The sequence below is a fragment of the Penicillium rubens genome (assembly GCF_028828025.1).
Source record: "Penicillium rubens strain IBT 27055 chromosome Unknown utg000001l_segment0_segment0, whole genome shotgun sequence".
Lineage (NCBI taxonomy): Eukaryota > Fungi > Ascomycota > Eurotiomycetes > Eurotiales > Aspergillaceae > Penicillium > Penicillium rubens.
The window spans coordinates 1,722,776-1,738,935 of record NW_026890599.1 but is presented as its reverse complement, the minus strand read 5'-3'; the positions used below and the strand labels follow the sequence as shown (position 1 = coordinate 1,738,935).

The 16,160-nt window shown below is 49.0% G+C and overlaps 6 protein-coding genes across 6 annotated transcripts; 3 read left to right on the top strand and 3 right to left on the bottom strand.

Moving 5' to 3' along the window:
- Window positions 1–1,194: 1,194 nt before the first annotated feature.
- N7525_000694 (uncharacterized protein) lies at window positions 1,195–2,146 on the top strand (the record flags this gene model as incomplete). The annotated part of the gene is made up of 3 exons (XM_002562092.2): window positions 1,195–1,661; window positions 1,743–2,025; window positions 2,081–2,146. Coding segments are annotated over 3 exons (816 nt in total), but the record flags the coding sequence as incomplete, so codon positions are not given.
- Window positions 2,147–3,223: 1,077 nt separating this feature from the next.
- N7525_000693 (D-hexose-6-phosphate mutarotase) lies at window positions 3,224–4,307 on the top strand (the record flags this gene model as incomplete). The annotated part of the gene is made up of 3 exons (XM_002562094.1): window positions 3,224–3,466; window positions 3,528–3,857; window positions 3,921–4,307. The coding sequence occupies 3 exons, from the start codon at window positions 3,224–3,226 to the stop codon at window positions 4,305–4,307; spliced, it is 960 nt and encodes a 319-aa protein (XP_002562140.1).
- A 280-nt stretch (window positions 4,308–4,587) lies between these two features.
- N7525_000692 (putative choline transport protein) lies at window positions 4,588–6,358 on the bottom strand (the record flags this gene model as incomplete). The annotated part of the gene is made up of 3 exons (XM_002562095.2): window positions 4,588–5,435; window positions 5,493–6,121; window positions 6,183–6,358. The coding sequence occupies 3 exons, from the start codon at window positions 6,356–6,358 to the stop codon at window positions 4,588–4,590; spliced, it is 1,653 nt and encodes a 550-aa protein (XP_002562141.2).
- Window positions 6,359–9,827: 3,469 nt separating this feature from the next.
- On the top strand, window positions 9,828–11,185 carry N7525_000691 (uncharacterized protein; the record flags this gene model as incomplete). Its single annotated transcript, XM_002562097.2, has 4 exons — window positions 9,828–9,916; window positions 9,970–10,013; window positions 10,068–10,096; window positions 10,163–11,185. The coding sequence occupies 4 exons, from the start codon at window positions 9,828–9,830 to the stop codon at window positions 11,183–11,185; spliced, it is 1,185 nt and encodes a 394-aa protein (XP_002562143.2).
- A 667-nt stretch (window positions 11,186–11,852) lies between these two features.
- Window positions 11,853–12,350, bottom strand: N7525_000690 (uncharacterized protein; the record flags this gene model as incomplete). The annotated part of the gene is made up of 1 exon (XM_002562098.2): window positions 11,853–12,350. One exon carries the CDS (start codon window positions 12,348–12,350, stop codon window positions 11,853–11,855), a length of 498 nt encoding a protein of 165 aa, XP_002562144.1.
- Window positions 12,351–13,549: 1,199 nt separating this feature from the next.
- Window positions 13,550–15,620, bottom strand: N7525_000689 (sodium:neurotransmitter symporter family protein; the record flags this gene model as incomplete). The annotated part of the gene is made up of 2 exons (XM_002562099.1): window positions 13,550–13,978; window positions 14,031–15,620. 2 exons carry the CDS (start codon window positions 15,618–15,620, stop codon window positions 13,550–13,552), a joined length of 2,019 nt encoding a protein of 672 aa, XP_002562145.1.
- Between the last annotated feature and the right edge of the window lie 540 nt (window positions 15,621–16,160).

The following is a 16,160-nucleotide window of genomic DNA, read 5'->3' as shown; positions in this document are numbered from 1 at the left end:
TCCAATCTGCCGGTTTAGTCCCCTTTGAACCAGATAGGGTGATTTCGAAGCTGGATATTCGGCTTACTACACCAACCCCCCCCCTAGCCGGGGTAGTGATTGGGATCCAAAAACACCTTCAAACTGTGTGCAATTGGAAAAGCAAGCTTCCTCTATCAAAGCATTGCTTCGTACCAGATCAAAAACCCCCCAAGCCCGCTGAATTCCGCTATAAATCAGGTTTTAAAAGCCTGTCAAATGACGATGCAATCCGCTGCACTTCTGGAGAGAGAAGTGAGTGATTTACGCGGTGAAAACGAGAAGAAGAAGCAAAAGCGTGCTAGATCTGGGAAGCATCTATACGCAGAGAGCGGTCTCTCAGTGCAAGAAGCATCTGCGCTGATTACACAGCCGGTGGAAGCAGCTGAACCCGGTCCCGGTCAGCATGGTGAATCAGCTTTACAACCGCGTACAAAACCCCCCCGGGGGTGCGGAGTATGCAGGAAGCCAGGATATAGGAGAGAGACATGTCCAGATAGATGATATTTTTTTAAAAATTTAATTTAATGGCGTTTTGGCTGAAATAAATGGATTTGAAATTGGTATGTTGGGTTAGGGTGGCCACTCGCTTGTGGTGGCCACTCGCTTGTGAAATACGTTACATAGTACGTCTAGTGCGTCAGTTCAGATTCAGTGGCGTAATTTGGAACATGGGTATTTTATTCATGGGTCATTCTCACTTGAATTCTATTACAACTATAATACATATAGGGACCTGTGAAATCGACGCCGAAAATAACAGCCTCTCCAGAAACGGCCGCTTTCCACCCGTAGCTTTGGACGGCGAGCTGTATTGTACAGCCGCCTATTCTGCTGAGGACACAATTCTAGCACGGTAAAAAAATCGAGTTCGTGGTGTAAAAACGAAGGGAAAGGCCAAAACTTACTGAGGCGCCAACAGGGGACGCTGAGTAAGCTGGAAACAGCCCTGGAGGAGGGCTAGGTGGTCCACATGAGAGTGGGTCATGGTGACACACTAACCCATTTCCGCCTAGAGGCATTATACCTAGGTACCTAGGTAGTTCCCAGACTTGTTCCAGCTCTCCAGCTTTCCAGCTTTCCACCTCTCTATCTCCACATCTCCACGTCTCTTCGTCTCTTCATCATTTTCATCACCCTCTCAACCAATCTCGTCGCGTTTCCACGCCGTCTATCATGTCTTCTCAACCTGTCAATCCGCCTGTGCTGCAGGACCATGATGCCCTGAGAAAAATGTTCGAAGAAAAGGCCGACTCCATCTTGGAATGGCTAGAATCGAAAAGCCAGGTCTCTTATGACTGTGATACTCTCCGTGAAATCGGCGTTCTTCTCCACCATATGGATGTCACAGATGATCAAGAGTCCCTCGACTTCAAGCTTTTATCCGAGAAAGAATACAGCACATACAAAATCGACAGCGCTAGGATGCCTAACCATGTGCGCCATCACTATGACGGTTTCGACGAGGCCTTTCATTCGTCTTTTTCATACCCACTATCAGACCCACTACCAGCCACCGAACTTGTGTATCAGAAGGCCTTTCAAATCGCCAGATACATCCACATCCTTCAAGACTACTCTAAGAAAGATGATCCCGATAATTCCTATTCGATAGAGAAAAACTCGAACTGGTATGAGATCTTGTGAGTTCGATCTTCCTCTATTCTCCCCTGTTACTTATAACTACCAAGAAATTGACTAACTAATGAGGTTTATTTATCTAGGGCCGAGGATTCCTTTGAGGATGGGCCACAAGGAATGTTATATGGTTTACATATTGGGCATTCGAAACCTCTCGATCTTTCAAGATGGAGAGCCCTAAGTTCCCGACAATGGCAAGAGGACCCTGAGGACCTAGACACAATCCGCCCGCATGTTATGCTTATGATATGCACCGGCGCGGTAGCCAAGTCTAATAACCTTCTCCATGGCGAGATTGGGCCGATTATTAATACAATCCAGTGCCGTCTCCTCCAGGAGGAGTTTAAGCAGACTTCGAGTTTTCCGGTATAGACCTAGTAATCACCATTATAAGTTAGCGCTAACCTTTTACCACTATTAGGTTCTCGTTATCTCGTTGTTTGGCCCAAGACAGGGGCGTATCCTCTATGCCCGATTCAATATTGACGGTACTTTGATTGTGCGAGCGTCAGATATCTTCGATTTCGAGAAGAAGAACCAAGAGGGATTTGACCTCTTCATGCGCTACTACAACTGCCAACCCGAAGATATACCGTATAGTCTACCGCTTATCCGGCCGTAGTTATCTTAATGGTTTCTTAGGTAGTCTTCTCTCGTAGTCTTCCTAAATATCTTTTTAGTGGTCTTTTTAGTGGCTTTTTTAGGTATATACCTTTAACGTATAACCGTTAGTGCTATACGCTAACTATATTATGACTTCTACACTAATAGAACCGGTAGAATTTGGAGGTATATCTCTAGCCTAATATTTCGGAGATGGCTCTAGGGTAGTATACTACCTTTATAAGCATTTCCTAAGCATAAGAATGTCAATCGCTAAACGCTAAAACCCATATTCGATCCGGTCTCATAAATCGTCACCCCGGTTAAGACCACAAGCACCAGGCTTATAACTCTGCCTTTCAAGTTCCACCAAACAACTGCAGTCCCACAGAGAATCCTTAGCTGACGAGAGAACAGGGGGTATCTATCTGACTGTCTTGTTCTCCAACAGCTTCATGTGTTCCTTTGCATCAGACATCACCGAGGGCAATGGCAGCATGGCAGACCAGGATAAAATGTGGAGTGGAAGCGAAGGCAAAGAAAAAAAAGACGAACATAACAACTCTCCTCACGCCTCCCACTCTCTCATAAAAATTTAGTCCATATTGAATCCAGTTGAGGAAGGACATGCAGTACTTCGCGAAGCTGGTCCTGGCCGTTGCCCTCCGAGCGAGCCAGGAGGAAACCACTTCTGTTAGCGCGCACCGCCTCCGCCCGCGTGATGCCTGAACAGCTCCTGGATGAGGTCGCGAAGAGATTCCTGTTTGTATTCCTGATCGGAGCAAGTCGTAATGGTGGCACCGAAGAAACCCTTGTCCCTTTGGTAGTCCCGGACTGGAGCCCCGTCAAAACAAAACAGGCGGGGCCGATAAGATCCCCTTCCCCCCGCGCTTCAACTTGAAACATCATCTCTCTTCTCTAATCTCTCTTCTCTCTTCAACACACCAATTTATTTTTTAAAATGGACCGATCAAACAAGCCCTCCGCAATTGGTGTGGGAGCTTCCCTTCCCCAGCCCACCCTCTCTATCAAGGACAACGTCGTCGAAGCTTCGTTGCCCACCGGCCAGTCAGTGGCCGTGCACCTGTACGGCGCTACTGTGACCTCGTGGAAGACCGGCGGCCAGGAGCAGCTGTTCGTCAGTGAGACAGCTCATCTGGATGGCTCCAAGCCTATCCGGGGTGGCATTCCGGTGGTGTTTCCAGTATGTGAACTCTACGATTTCTCTGCTTGAGCTACAGCTAACCGCCCTGCTTATTCTCCAGGTCTTCGGTCCTCCGCCCCAGAACCACGCTACCTCATCCCTACCACAACATGGCTTCGCTCGCAACTCCAACTGGGAGTTCTTGGGCAAGTCCTCTTCGGAAGCGCCCGGAAGGGATAGCGACCAAACCGATCTTACCGTGAAGTTGGATTTCGGGCTGTCGCACTCTATGCTGACCGATGAGTTCCGCGCCGCTTGGCCATATGAGTTCGGTCTGGTGTACAGTGTTACGCTCACCACGAACTCGCTGGAGACGGCACTGCAGGTTCGCAATGAGGGCCAGCAGAACTTTGAGTTCAAGGTGCTTATGCACACATATCTGAGCATTGCGGTATGATAACGCACTCCAGTGTTATTTTCCCCGATTCCCAGCTAATTGGAATATGACAAATAGGATATCTCCGACATCCGTGTTAAGGGTCTCGAATCCAAGACATACGTCGATAAGACCCTCCAAGGAACTTCTCACACCGAATCGAGCCCCGCATTGGCCATCACCCAAGAAACCGATCGCGTCTACCAACAACTTGACCCTGCCGTTCCCATCGTCGTTGCCTCTGCGAAGGATGACCAACCTTTGTTCTCGATCACTCGGGAAGCTCTGACTGATGTTGTGGTCTGGAACCCTTGGATCGAGAAGGCCAAGGGCATGGCCGATTTCGGCCCAGACGAAGCTTACAAGAACATGATCTGTGTGGAGGCTGGCTCAGTGTCTGCTTGGCAAACGCTTGAAGCTGGAGAGGCCTGGGAAGGTGGACAGAGCATCAAGTCGCGACTATGAAGATGGGAGGATATCTTGTCTCCTAGTGATCTCCATACATGATAGTTATGACCTAAAGACACCTATTCTCGATTCCAACTTGTAGCTCTACTAATCGTACGTCCGTGATCGATGCCTAGCCTAGCCTTGCTTGACCACAGCACTTTGATACACGAATCGTTGTTATATTCATCAAAAGATATAGATATACATGCTTTAACAAGGTTACCTGTCATCAACAAGCAACAATAGTCACACATTCGCGCCCGTCTTCATAATTTCGAGCTCCAGTTGTCGTTCATCATGAATCATTCCCATCCTCAATACCATCAGGCGAAACACCCACGGCGTCGATAAAAGATCGACGACCTTCCTTGCCTTCTTGGCAAGCAGCCAACTGCTCAGCAGCCTCAAAGCTATACTGCGGGCCATGGTATTGGCGTTTGGCCCGAAACACCCACCAAAAGGCAGTGAGGACCATCAAGCCGACAACGATAACACTGGTATAGTTCATATTCTGAACCGTGGCCGGCAGCACGAGGGGGAAACAGAAGAAAATAACAGTAACCAAAATATACACCAAAGAAACAATATTAACCGCCATCCCAAGTTTCTGTCCCATATAGAACGGCCCGGGGACCATGTTCCCACGACCAGACAAAACATGCGGGAAAATGGCCCCGAAGTAGGACAGCGAGCTCAGTACAATAAATGACGAGATCAGGGCTTGGAATGCCGTCGTGCTGCCGATATATATACACCCCAGACAAGTGACTAGCGCGCTCATGCCAACTGTAGCACGCACGGGGGAGTGCAGTGTCGGATGGACCTGGGCGAAATAGTTCGCAAAGGGGGTTGCGTTGTCGCGTGCTAAGCTCCACCACATTCGACCGCCTGTTGTGAATGTCCCGATTAAAGTTGGGAAGGTTGCAAGAAAGAGTACAGCAATCAGACCAATAGCGCCTGCGTTAGACCCTGTCGCTTGTCGGTAGATCTCGGCGGTTGGGAAAAAGCCGATGTTATTTTCAAAGACGGCGTCTAGGTCCTGGATGGAGTAGAAGAGGGCGATCAGATACACAAAGGATGTGACGAAGGCTGTGAGCATCTGCAACATTATGCCTTGTGGGACCTTGATCTCGGGTTTGGGGACTGAAATATGTGTTAGTTGGTGGTTTTTCTTTTCTTTTTCTCCTGTTTCCGACATACCCTCTTCCGATAAATGGCTAATACAGTCCGGGACTCCAACTGCAAATGCGGCATTCAACAGACCAGTCATGAAACAAACTCCGTCTGACCAACCGCCCGTGTTGTTGTGGTACTCAGTCCACACCTGGGCGTTGCTGGCATGCTTTTTTGGCATCACTGTGAGAACAACCACAGTTGTAACGAGACCGCACATCGACAGAGTAAGAGCAACACGGTTGATGAGGGGAATGAATCGATTTCCCAAACATACAATCGCACAACACGTCCAATTGACAATCTGGAACACAATGAATACTTGCCAGGAATGCCACTTGACAGTAGGATAATTGAGCAGATACATGGCCACGGCCTCATTTCCCAACATGGAGCTCATTGACGACGCCGACAACAGCCACGCGCAAGCATTCAGATACCCGGTAAAGAATCCCACTGTACGGCCTCGTTTCCGGCTTAAGACCGATGACCAGTAGTATACTCCGCCGGCAGAAGGCATAGAAGAGGCGAGTTCGGCCAGCGAAGCTGAGATGGCCGTGTAAAAGACGCTGACCAGAATAAGTCCGTACAGAACAGCCATCGGACCGCCATTCTGCAGCGCAGCGACAATCGTACCTCCTGTTGAAGCCCAAGAACTTGGTCCCGTTAGTCCATCGATATTTCATCGGTGCAATTTCCGATTTACAAGGGCCTTACTTTGCAATGACAATCCCCAAGCTGGTCAAACTCCACAGTCCAAAGTTCCGCGACAGCTCTTGTTTGTGCCCAAGTGCGGATTCTAGCCGTACTTCGTCCATTGCGGCATCATGTTTCGCGGGCTTTTCAGTGTCCGCAGAGGGTTGCTTTGAGAACACCATTTTGCCGTGCGTCATGCAGTGTTAGAGCAAATACCCAACAAGGGGATCGAGACATGGCAACGACAGGATAAGGAAAGAGAAAGGGAGGTACATCCCCACTAGGTTTGGTAGAGCGTATAGGGCGCACAGGAAAGATCGGGCGTGTCGCAACAGGAATGTAAGATGTGAGGGCCAATGCCCTCATGGCTGCCACATGTCTTGCACAAGGTCCGAGCATTCATGCGAGGATGATCGGTCTACCATTTTCTCCGAAGGGATGCACATCTTTTCTTCGTTACATGGATGAAATATGGGGCTAGGGGTGTTATTGGCGCAATCACATCACTATTTCTGCCGGGAAATGGGCTAATTCTGTGCGCATCTACGGGGTACACTATCTAGATTTAATTCAGTCTTGCTTTTAATTGGGCCGGTGAAAATTGCTTCTCTTGTGACCTTCCTGAATCGGAACCGAGTTGATACATCGCAGGCTAAGTAAGGGGTTCGCGCGAATGCGGCATCTAGGGCGTCGATCCGATGCGGCTTAGCCACATACATCGTAGCTCGGGGCAAATTTCAATCAAGGGCTAGGGTAACCCTTGCAATATTGTGGCGAGGTCGTGGTTGAGATTCCGCAGATTTCGGTTGTTGGTCTGTTGAATATATTCAACATTCCACCGTTGTCTGCGCAACATTTAATTGGCCTGCCCCACGCGTACAATCGCGATCCCCCTTGATGAACCACATGGCCTCGGGTGATCGATCATTTGCAACATAAATATATCTACGAATACGGAGTAGGTTCGTCGTAACAGGCCACTCCGTAGTGTGTTGCATGCTTGACCACAATCCCTCGTTTCTTTTCTCGGCGAATAAATTTTCGACTGGTGTGAGAAGTTAGCCTCAAAATTCTCGAGAACACCTCATGCAAGTATCGATTTTTGTTTGGAGAGCCAACTAGCAGGAAATAACATTGGATATGATCCAACGCTATCGAGACATAGCAATGTAACAACAGCACGGTGAGGTAGCATGCGAACCACCGTCTGAGTTCACTCGAGCCTCCAGTTTATGGGGCTTGTTTAATTTGAGTAGCTGCGTTACCCCCGTCCTAGCAAGTATGACGACAAAAGTCAGTGCCACCGACGGCCTCTAGAGACAGATCCTCGACTTAGTGTTCCATTAACCACAGCCATTTCCGAACACAACCAGATCCGTCAGCAACATGGAAACTGCGGTTTGCAGAACATTGCTCACTGCTAGTGAGCTGGTTGAATTGCTGCAAGCTGCCATATGTTTCTAGAGATTGCTACTCAATGGATGGTCTTAATGAAGAAGGAATGCATGTGCATTCACCACCGGTGAAAGGGGATGGAGAGAGGGAGAAAGAGGGAGGAAAAGAGAAAGAGAAAGAGAAAGGAGGGAACTACCTGGCTATGTAAGTCACACCATGGGAGACCTAAGGCCAAAACAAGGTTCCACCAGGCGCGCTGAAAGTCTCTAAGAGAATATCCGTGACATTCGAGGATCCCTCACGCAGTGGCGTAGCTCCCAATCGTCGCCCATGCGGCAATGGTCATTGCTTAGCGAGAGCTGGACTTATGCTTGCATGTTGTGAATCTGGTGTATGACGGGGTACATACGTATAATGTGTTGCTCGAATGGCTTCGTACCTTCAAACCAACGATCGTCACACCGATTCCATTGACCACATTATCCTCCGTATACCTTTGCACTGTGAAACCATGAAACTAGGCACCTTCAGATAGGACGGGGAAAAGGCCGCTATACGTATTCCACCACTTCCTGCTCCTGAGAATTTTGGCCTTTGCAGCTTTACACGTGGCTAGTTCCAACCGGCCAGATATTGCATTAACGTGTAAAGTATATGAGCAATGCCATCCTAGCATTCTTCCTCGGTAGTACACCAATGTCTCTACTTTGTATGCGCAGCCATCAGTCCTTCTGCCGCATTCATAGAATATGACCTCTCGATACGACTTTGTACTGAACTCTGGCTTTGGGAGATCGGACATCTACAAATGCATTGAATTAACCTCTTCGCTGAAATGACACTTTGGACTTCCAGCCGCCGTTCAAACCTCGACCACACGATCCGCCCAAAGGCTACTCTAGTTTGAGAGTCTACGGCATGCAGATGTTTCGTCTTCAAAATGCAACACAGCCTGAAAAGCGTTAGAATATGTAAATCACGGGTTTGATTCGCAGGCGGTCATCTAGCGTTGTTCCTGTGGATTCGCTGGTTATCAGGTATGGCTGGGTCGCTATCAAGGAGCTTCCTGGCCCGTCAAACAGACGACCCATCTTCATAGTGCGTATGGAAGCTCGTGGCATATAAGTGTTTGTTCACATGGCCATTCGAGATTCCAAAATCAGAAATCAGCAAAGTAGAGCTGAGGAGCAAGCTTCCACATCTTTGTAATTAGCGGCGCTTCGGCTTCCGAAATACCTTGATATTGCAGGAACTATTCAAGGATAAGGTTCTCTAGGGATGAAACGCACAAAGTTGAACATACATATTAGGCATGATCTCCGGTCCACGATTGGCCTACCATATCAATTATTATTAACCCTTTCTTTAGCTCGCATATCGCGCAAGTCTATTCTTATGGAGGATCACTGTGTTTGGATCGCTATGCAGATCAACGTTCCGAACTCCCCAATTATATCGTCCGCACGTCTCCAATGTATCCACTATGGAATATGACCTGTCAATGAGTTTGTTCGTGCTCGAGGCATGGAGATCCCAAAGCTATCGGCAACGTGCATAGGGGGAACTCTATAGCCCAAAATAAGAATACCAATTAAGTGACGATCAAGGACAAGGATGCGATTAATATTGGGTCACACAAATTTCGCTTAATGCATCCTGTTGGAGATATCTCGCACAGCTGCGCCGCTTTGCACAACATTGAGCATTTATTGGAAAATTAGGGTCACAAGCTGATTTTATAGGCCTCTTGGCCCGATTAGCGGAAGGTACAATATAGGACCCCAAGACACGAAGGAGGAATGTGAAGCGTAAGGCTTCTCATATGTCGGTTCCTGCTCCGTGCGTACTTTGTACATTCCAAACCCGACTGTCACCGACCGGATTGGCGCTTCGAGGGAAACAATCCCTTGCGTCTGCGCCCCATTCTTCCTTGCTTGTCAGCCTGTACTGACATCTCACGGGCCAGCACCCATGACGCTACAGCCCTGTCTCGGTTGGCATCTTTAAATCCATCCCCGGGACCTTGCTCCGTAGTTTAAACACTTTCACCGACGGGATGAAATGATCGCTTTCTTTGGCGTAGTGTCCTGTTCTCAATACATCATTTATAGATTTATTCGCTGTCGGTAAACAAGCCATGATAACAATTCACACTTGCCACTGATGCTCCTCGTCAGAACCATTCGATAATTCGGTGTTTCTCACACATGGAAGACTTGTTTATATAGCTCCCTGGCAGCTTGCATAGCTGAGGTTGCTTTGTCTTCCAAGATGGGGGATGTGTCACCCACTCCAAACCAGCTCTTTTCAGAAGCCATAGTCTTCTGGTCTATAGGGCTTATTATTTATGTCGGGAGAATGTAGGTTTGAAATGGAAGCCCGAAATTAGACCAGACTTCTAACTGCAGCAAAGTGTGGCTCGTATAATTGCCAATGGATCATACAAACGTTTGTTTGGTAAGACTTCCAGGCTCTACTCTTTTTGCATTCTGCTAACGAGTAACTCTCTAGTGGACGACTATGTGATGACAGCCACATTTGTAAGTGTTATCATCGGGAAATCACGATGCTCGCTTCTTTCGACTAACCCGACGGTTCCTCAAAAGGCAATATATACCACAATGCTGGTACTCATTCAAATATCGGCCCGCTACGCGACGAACCTCATGGATCCCAGGGACTACGATGAAGTACTAGCAGACCCAAAGCAAGTCCGCGACCGGATCTATGGAAGCAAAATTGTCATTGGACTGGAGCAATGCATGTTGATTTCAACCTGGGGCGTCAAGACATGCATGTTGATGCTCTATTGGCGAATCACGCAGAATCTGAAATCCAACTTCTATATCAAAATCCTTTCCATTTACGTTGCCATCGGATTTGTCGTCATAATGGTCACCTATTACGCTGTCTACTGCCGTCCATTCTCACAATACTGGGCCATGCCCGTCGAAAACATGCAGTGTGCGACATACCAACACTACTCGATAACCCAAGCCGTCTTCAACATTTCCTCCGATGCTGTCATGTTCGCCATCCCGATTCCACTCCTTATCAAAGCTCAACTCAAACGACGCAGAAAGGTCGTCCTCATCGGCGTCATGAGTCTGGGCTTGTTCACCATTATTGCCGCTATCCTAAACAAATACTTCAACTTTGCCTCCCCACTCACAACGACCTACCAGATCTGGTACATCCGTGAAGCCAGCACGGCAATCTACGTTGCCAACCTCATGTGCTGGTGGCCACTACTCCGCAAGCTGTTTGGCGTCAAGGCATTCCAGTACAACAGCAACCGAGCCCAGCAACCTGGGAACCCCGACAACCAGAACAATGATAGTAACGGCTCCTACTCCAACAACTCACAACCTCGTCCTTCGTTCGCATTCCCTCGCTCATGGAAGTCACCTTTTCGTCTAGGAAATAAAAGCACAACGCCTGGCAAGTACATCGGCGATAAGCGCTCGAGTACTGAGCCCATCAATAGGTATAATGACGAGTTCGGAAACGATACGCATCGTGTCGACGCTGTTCCCCTCGAGAACTGGACCGCAAAGGGGCATCTTCGAACAGGAACTTCGACGACCAAGGGCTCACTCAACTCACTCGAGAAACAATGTGATGTTTAGCACGATCGCCTCGTTGATGTCATGAGTCCGGCGGAAGTTGTTTGTTGTACATTTAAAGACACAACGCTTTGGTGATTGATATATGAATCAAACTTTTTTTTTTCTGGTCATAATGTACAAGCTATGCTGTGCCAGCTTCATGCTGCATGCGCCCCTCTTCTACAATGGTCCACTTGACCTCAGGATACATCAGATTGTGGTAGCCCTATTGAAGCAGCGTAATGCGCGTCCCGACTTGGCAGTTGGGATACCGACAGTACAGCTCCCCCCGTGAGTCAAGAGGGGAGCTCGAGTCCAGACGAGGTAGTAAAGGAGAATCTCTTCCATCAACTGTAGGTAACTCTTTAGGCTGTTGACAGACCCATCAGGCTGGGCTTCAATGGCATTTGATTCGGCTTTGTCCGTCTGTACACGTTCTTCTTAAACTCCCTCCCTTCGGCCTGCGGGTGCTCCTTACAGGTCTGTTTATGTCTTGTGAGGCTGTCGAAAGGCGTAAATGTCCCGTCACCTTAGGGCCACCTGATGTCGGGCTTGAGTGTGTGAAGTTATAGTGAGTCCACGCCTTCCCGGGGAAACTGGAACTGCTTTAAACAACGGCCATCCGCAATGAAATGGGGTAGACACTACTTATCTATCTGGCACAGTGGAGAACACTGGTCCAACATAATTAGAGGTCCCTTTTGGCACTCAACCTGTTGCCTATACTACTCCAATGCTCTTGTTGATATGAACAGTCATGTTCCATAAATACTTTCAGTGGTGTGTGATCTCCGCTGTTGGGTGCGGTGGAAAGACAGTTGCGCAAATCGTTAATGATTTGGGCTGCCGGTTGGATATAGCTCGTTGCCAGGCGAGCTTGATAGCGGCGCAAATGATGCCAGATCAGCCGCAATAGAGTCTGGGCAGTACTAATTCCCGAGGCGTTGACTGCCAGGGGACATAATTGACATACGGACCACTCGGCCAGTGCCGCGCTTTTCACCAGCAGTGGTGGGCGATTGAATTCGGGCATATATGTGTCTAACGTGGCTATCGAGTCTGAGAGGAGGATAGGGAGCGAGACCTGATCATAGATCCCATCCGTGGTGCTCTGCAACAAAAGGGTTTTGGTGATGAGGACGAAGAAACGTAGATATGATACCTCTTGGAAGGCACCACCACTCATTCTGAAATAGGAAGGAAGGTCTGCCACAAGGTAAGAGCGTCCCTAGAGTTCTTTCTGTATAAGGAAGGAACGATAAGGAAAGTGAACATAAATGGAACTTTAAGTCCAGACATAGCAATTCCCAACCCCCATAGCTCAGATGGGAAGTGCCCCGGGCAGGGTAATGTTAGGTTGCGCGTTCGAATCACAGCTAGGTCGGGTTGAAGAACTGTGAGTCACGGGCTGACGACAGGGAGTACACCAACCCCACCTTGAAAAGGGGGCTCTCTGATGCCTCAACGTCCTGAGCGAGGCGCGTCCTAGCCGATGAGGAAACTGTCCCTAGCCTAGCTGTTGTGAAGATCCTTGGGGCCATTTTTTTTGCTATCTTCTACTTCGGGATCCTTTGAAGCTATTCACACTTTCGACCCACTACCCCACCTCACCCCCACAACTTAACTTCTTTAAGCTTTGCATTTTCTTTTTAATATTCCTACAAATATAGTCTGGTTCCTTTTTTTTTTTTTGGCGGATTGAGAACCAGATGTCTATTAGCCGCATCATCCAACTAGAGTTAATCGGGGTCAATGGGCTGTCGACGGGGACTCCCAGATCAAAATCAAATATGGCTTGCGTGGTATCCTGCGTAAGACACGTCGCGAAGAACCTTCAGCTCTTGTTTCGTGCAGTTCGATTGAGTCATAGTCCCCACAAAGTACCTAGGTAGAAATAAACAGTTTACCCTTTACCCCGGATTTGCAGCTCAACCATGGTTTATGCTGATCCTCTATACCAGAATGGGACAAGTTGGAGTTGGTGAAAATGAATTTTCAGTCCTGACTATACAGATAAAGCGCCGATAGTCTAGAGGTAGGACACTGCTTTCCCAAGCCGGTGTCAAGCAGGAGCCCGGGTTCGAACCCCGGTCGGCGCATTATTTTTCGGTACCCTTTTTTTCTGGTACACTGACCGAAACATTCTGAAAAACTATATCGAATACACCAAGGCTTCGATTGCATATACTTGAACTACATGTCAACCGACTTGTGGTAGATTGAATAGTAAAAGTCACTTCACAACCAATTCGTCTTCTCTTTAATTGCATTTCCAATACTTGGACTGCTGGGTGTGTAGCTAGCTCGTGGGGCTAGGTAAACAGTAAAAGCCACTTCAGGACCAGTTCGTCTTCACATTAAATTGAAAAAGAAGGTATGTACACTCTACAGCTTCGGCACCTTCGAATGTCCCGTATCTATCCCATCAGAACTCTTCCGGCCCGAAACCAACTCCTGCATGCCAGTTTCGCAGTCTAACACTCCGACCTCTGGCAGAAGCTCCTGTTCTTTGGGCTGATTGGCGGTCGTTTCTTCCTTACCCTCGGTCCTCCGGCCAGGTGGAATAAACACATTGTAGTATCTTGGGAACACCAAACCGAGCAGAATCAAGAGCAAACAGAAGTGCGCCAAAATAAATCCAGCGATCATCATTGGGTCGTAACGCAGGGTATAAAATTCAGGATACGCGAAGCTGAACACAATGGCCAGAACAGGCGCGCTGACATACCGGAGTAGAATGGGCCAGAAACGAGGAATGTTCCAGTTTCCATTACCGCCAACGACGGCGTTCAGGTCGCGTCTCAATTGATTACCCTGGACACGTTAGTTTCTCTTATTGCGAGCTTGTTGGCAGCGGGAAACATACAGAGTAGAATGCTAGATACCAAAATCGACTGAGGAAAGGGTTCCACCCCCAGAAGCTGGCAGCTCTGATATCCGGGGTCGTGGCGACGAGGACAGAAATAGTCGAGCAGACGATATATAACCCAAACCCGGCACCAGCGCCAGCTGCCGGATTCGAGGTACCGTGTGCGACGGCGACTCCAGCGATCTGGCCGCCAAAGTATCCGAAATTATAGACAGCAAAAGCAGGCAGCCCTGTCTGGCTCACCACGTCGTGCCAGCGATAGACCGTGGTTGCACCGACGAGCTCCGACCACACAACAAAGATCAAGGCCACATTGTTGATCCATCGGTCGATTCCATCCAACAGGTAGAATCCGAATTGGGTGCAGTACGGCAAACACATAAGGAATGACAATATTGTGAGACTAGTCACAATCATCGGTCGTGACATTTTCACGCCCGAATCCACGGCCAAGGTAGCCACCGCGTCGAGCATCACAAAGGCTGAACTAAACCCGAGAACCACCAGGGTAAAGAATAAAAGGATGGCCCACCAATTCGCACCAGGCATGTGGAGCACAGCCTCGGGGAGCGTGAGGAAACCGACCACGAATGCACCCAATCTCTCGCCATCCTGTGGCCAACGTCGGAGGTAGCCTACGACACCAAACACAGCAAAGGCAGCAACATTCTCGAACAGGATGTTACTCCCGCAGATAAGAATTGCGTCCATGACAGCATTGGAGTGTTTGGAGTTATAGGAAGCATAGGAAGTGAAATATCCGAAACCAATGCCGGTGGAAAAGAAGACCTGTCCGACAGCGGTTTGCCAGACAGTTCCCGAGGCTAGCTGGTCGCCTCTCCATGTCGCCCATAAGAGCCGGACACCCTCACTCGCATTTTCCAGTGAACAAGAGCGACCGACGATAATAAGGGTGGTGACAATCGGCAAACCCATCGTCCAGTAGACAACGCGACCCGTCAGGCCGACTCCACGGAAGATGGAAATCCATATAAGAAACCAGATGAAGGCGCTCCAGCCGACCGTCTCACCGATAAGTGCAACCCCGGGGTACACTGTGTAGTGGGCAACAGCACCATTGCCAGCAGTGAGATTGCCCACGACCGGATCGATGTTGGCGACGACATTGCCCATGTAAAATTCCTCGATTCTGCCCTCCCACGGTATCGGGCTCCGGAAGGAATTGCGGAAATAGTTCATGATCCACGCTAAGTTGACTGTGAAGTATTGCACGACAACGAAACTGACCAAGATTGGACCCATACCGACGCCTTTCAGCCGATGGTTGATATTGTTGAACGCGATAACCGTCCCGCCACGATATGCTTGCCCAATCGAAATCTCGAGAATAAGGGCCGGAATGGCGACTGCGAACACGGCCAACAGGTAGGGGATAAACCACTGTAATCCATAGTTATTGTAGACTACCGAGGGGTATCGCAGCAGATTTCCCTGGCCGGCGCAGCCTCCCATGGCGGCCAGCAAGAAAGCCGCTCGAGAGGGCCATTGATCACGTCCATCTTCCGATTTCTGTGGAGTAGGAGCAATCCAGGCCACAGCCTTCTTGAGATACTGGGCGAGTACCATGATGGTACCGATCAAATGAGGAAAATTTCAAGCGCTGAGACCCTTATAACTTTCCATGCGATGACTTCGTGATTTTACAAGAGATCACAAATCAAAGAAAAAGTTAACAGCGACAAAGTCGCTTAGAAACCTCCGCAGCAGATCAGGGACGCTTTCGTCAGATTTCTGGCTGATGCCAAGGGGCGCCCCAACCATCTCATCCTGCTGCACCCGTCACCTCGGACCCATGCCAAGAGGCTTGGGGAGGCATTTCCGTCCTGGATCCTTAGATTCGCGGGTTGTGAGATAGGAGAGCCGCGCCAAGAGTCTTGGGAGCATCCCAGAGCGGAGATGGTGTGCGATGTCGCAGTCCTGTTGGCGGGATTACTATCATGAGCAAAGATTAGCCAGCTTGGCTCAGTCATGTGAGGTGACCTGCAGGTATTTCATGGTCCCCAACGAGTGGATGCAGGGTCCGGAGGAGTGCCGAACGAGCTGAGGTGTCCAAAAAACAGTCGAAATTCCCTTCAGTTGCCAAGGGGGCGGTTCTTGGCGTGGAGT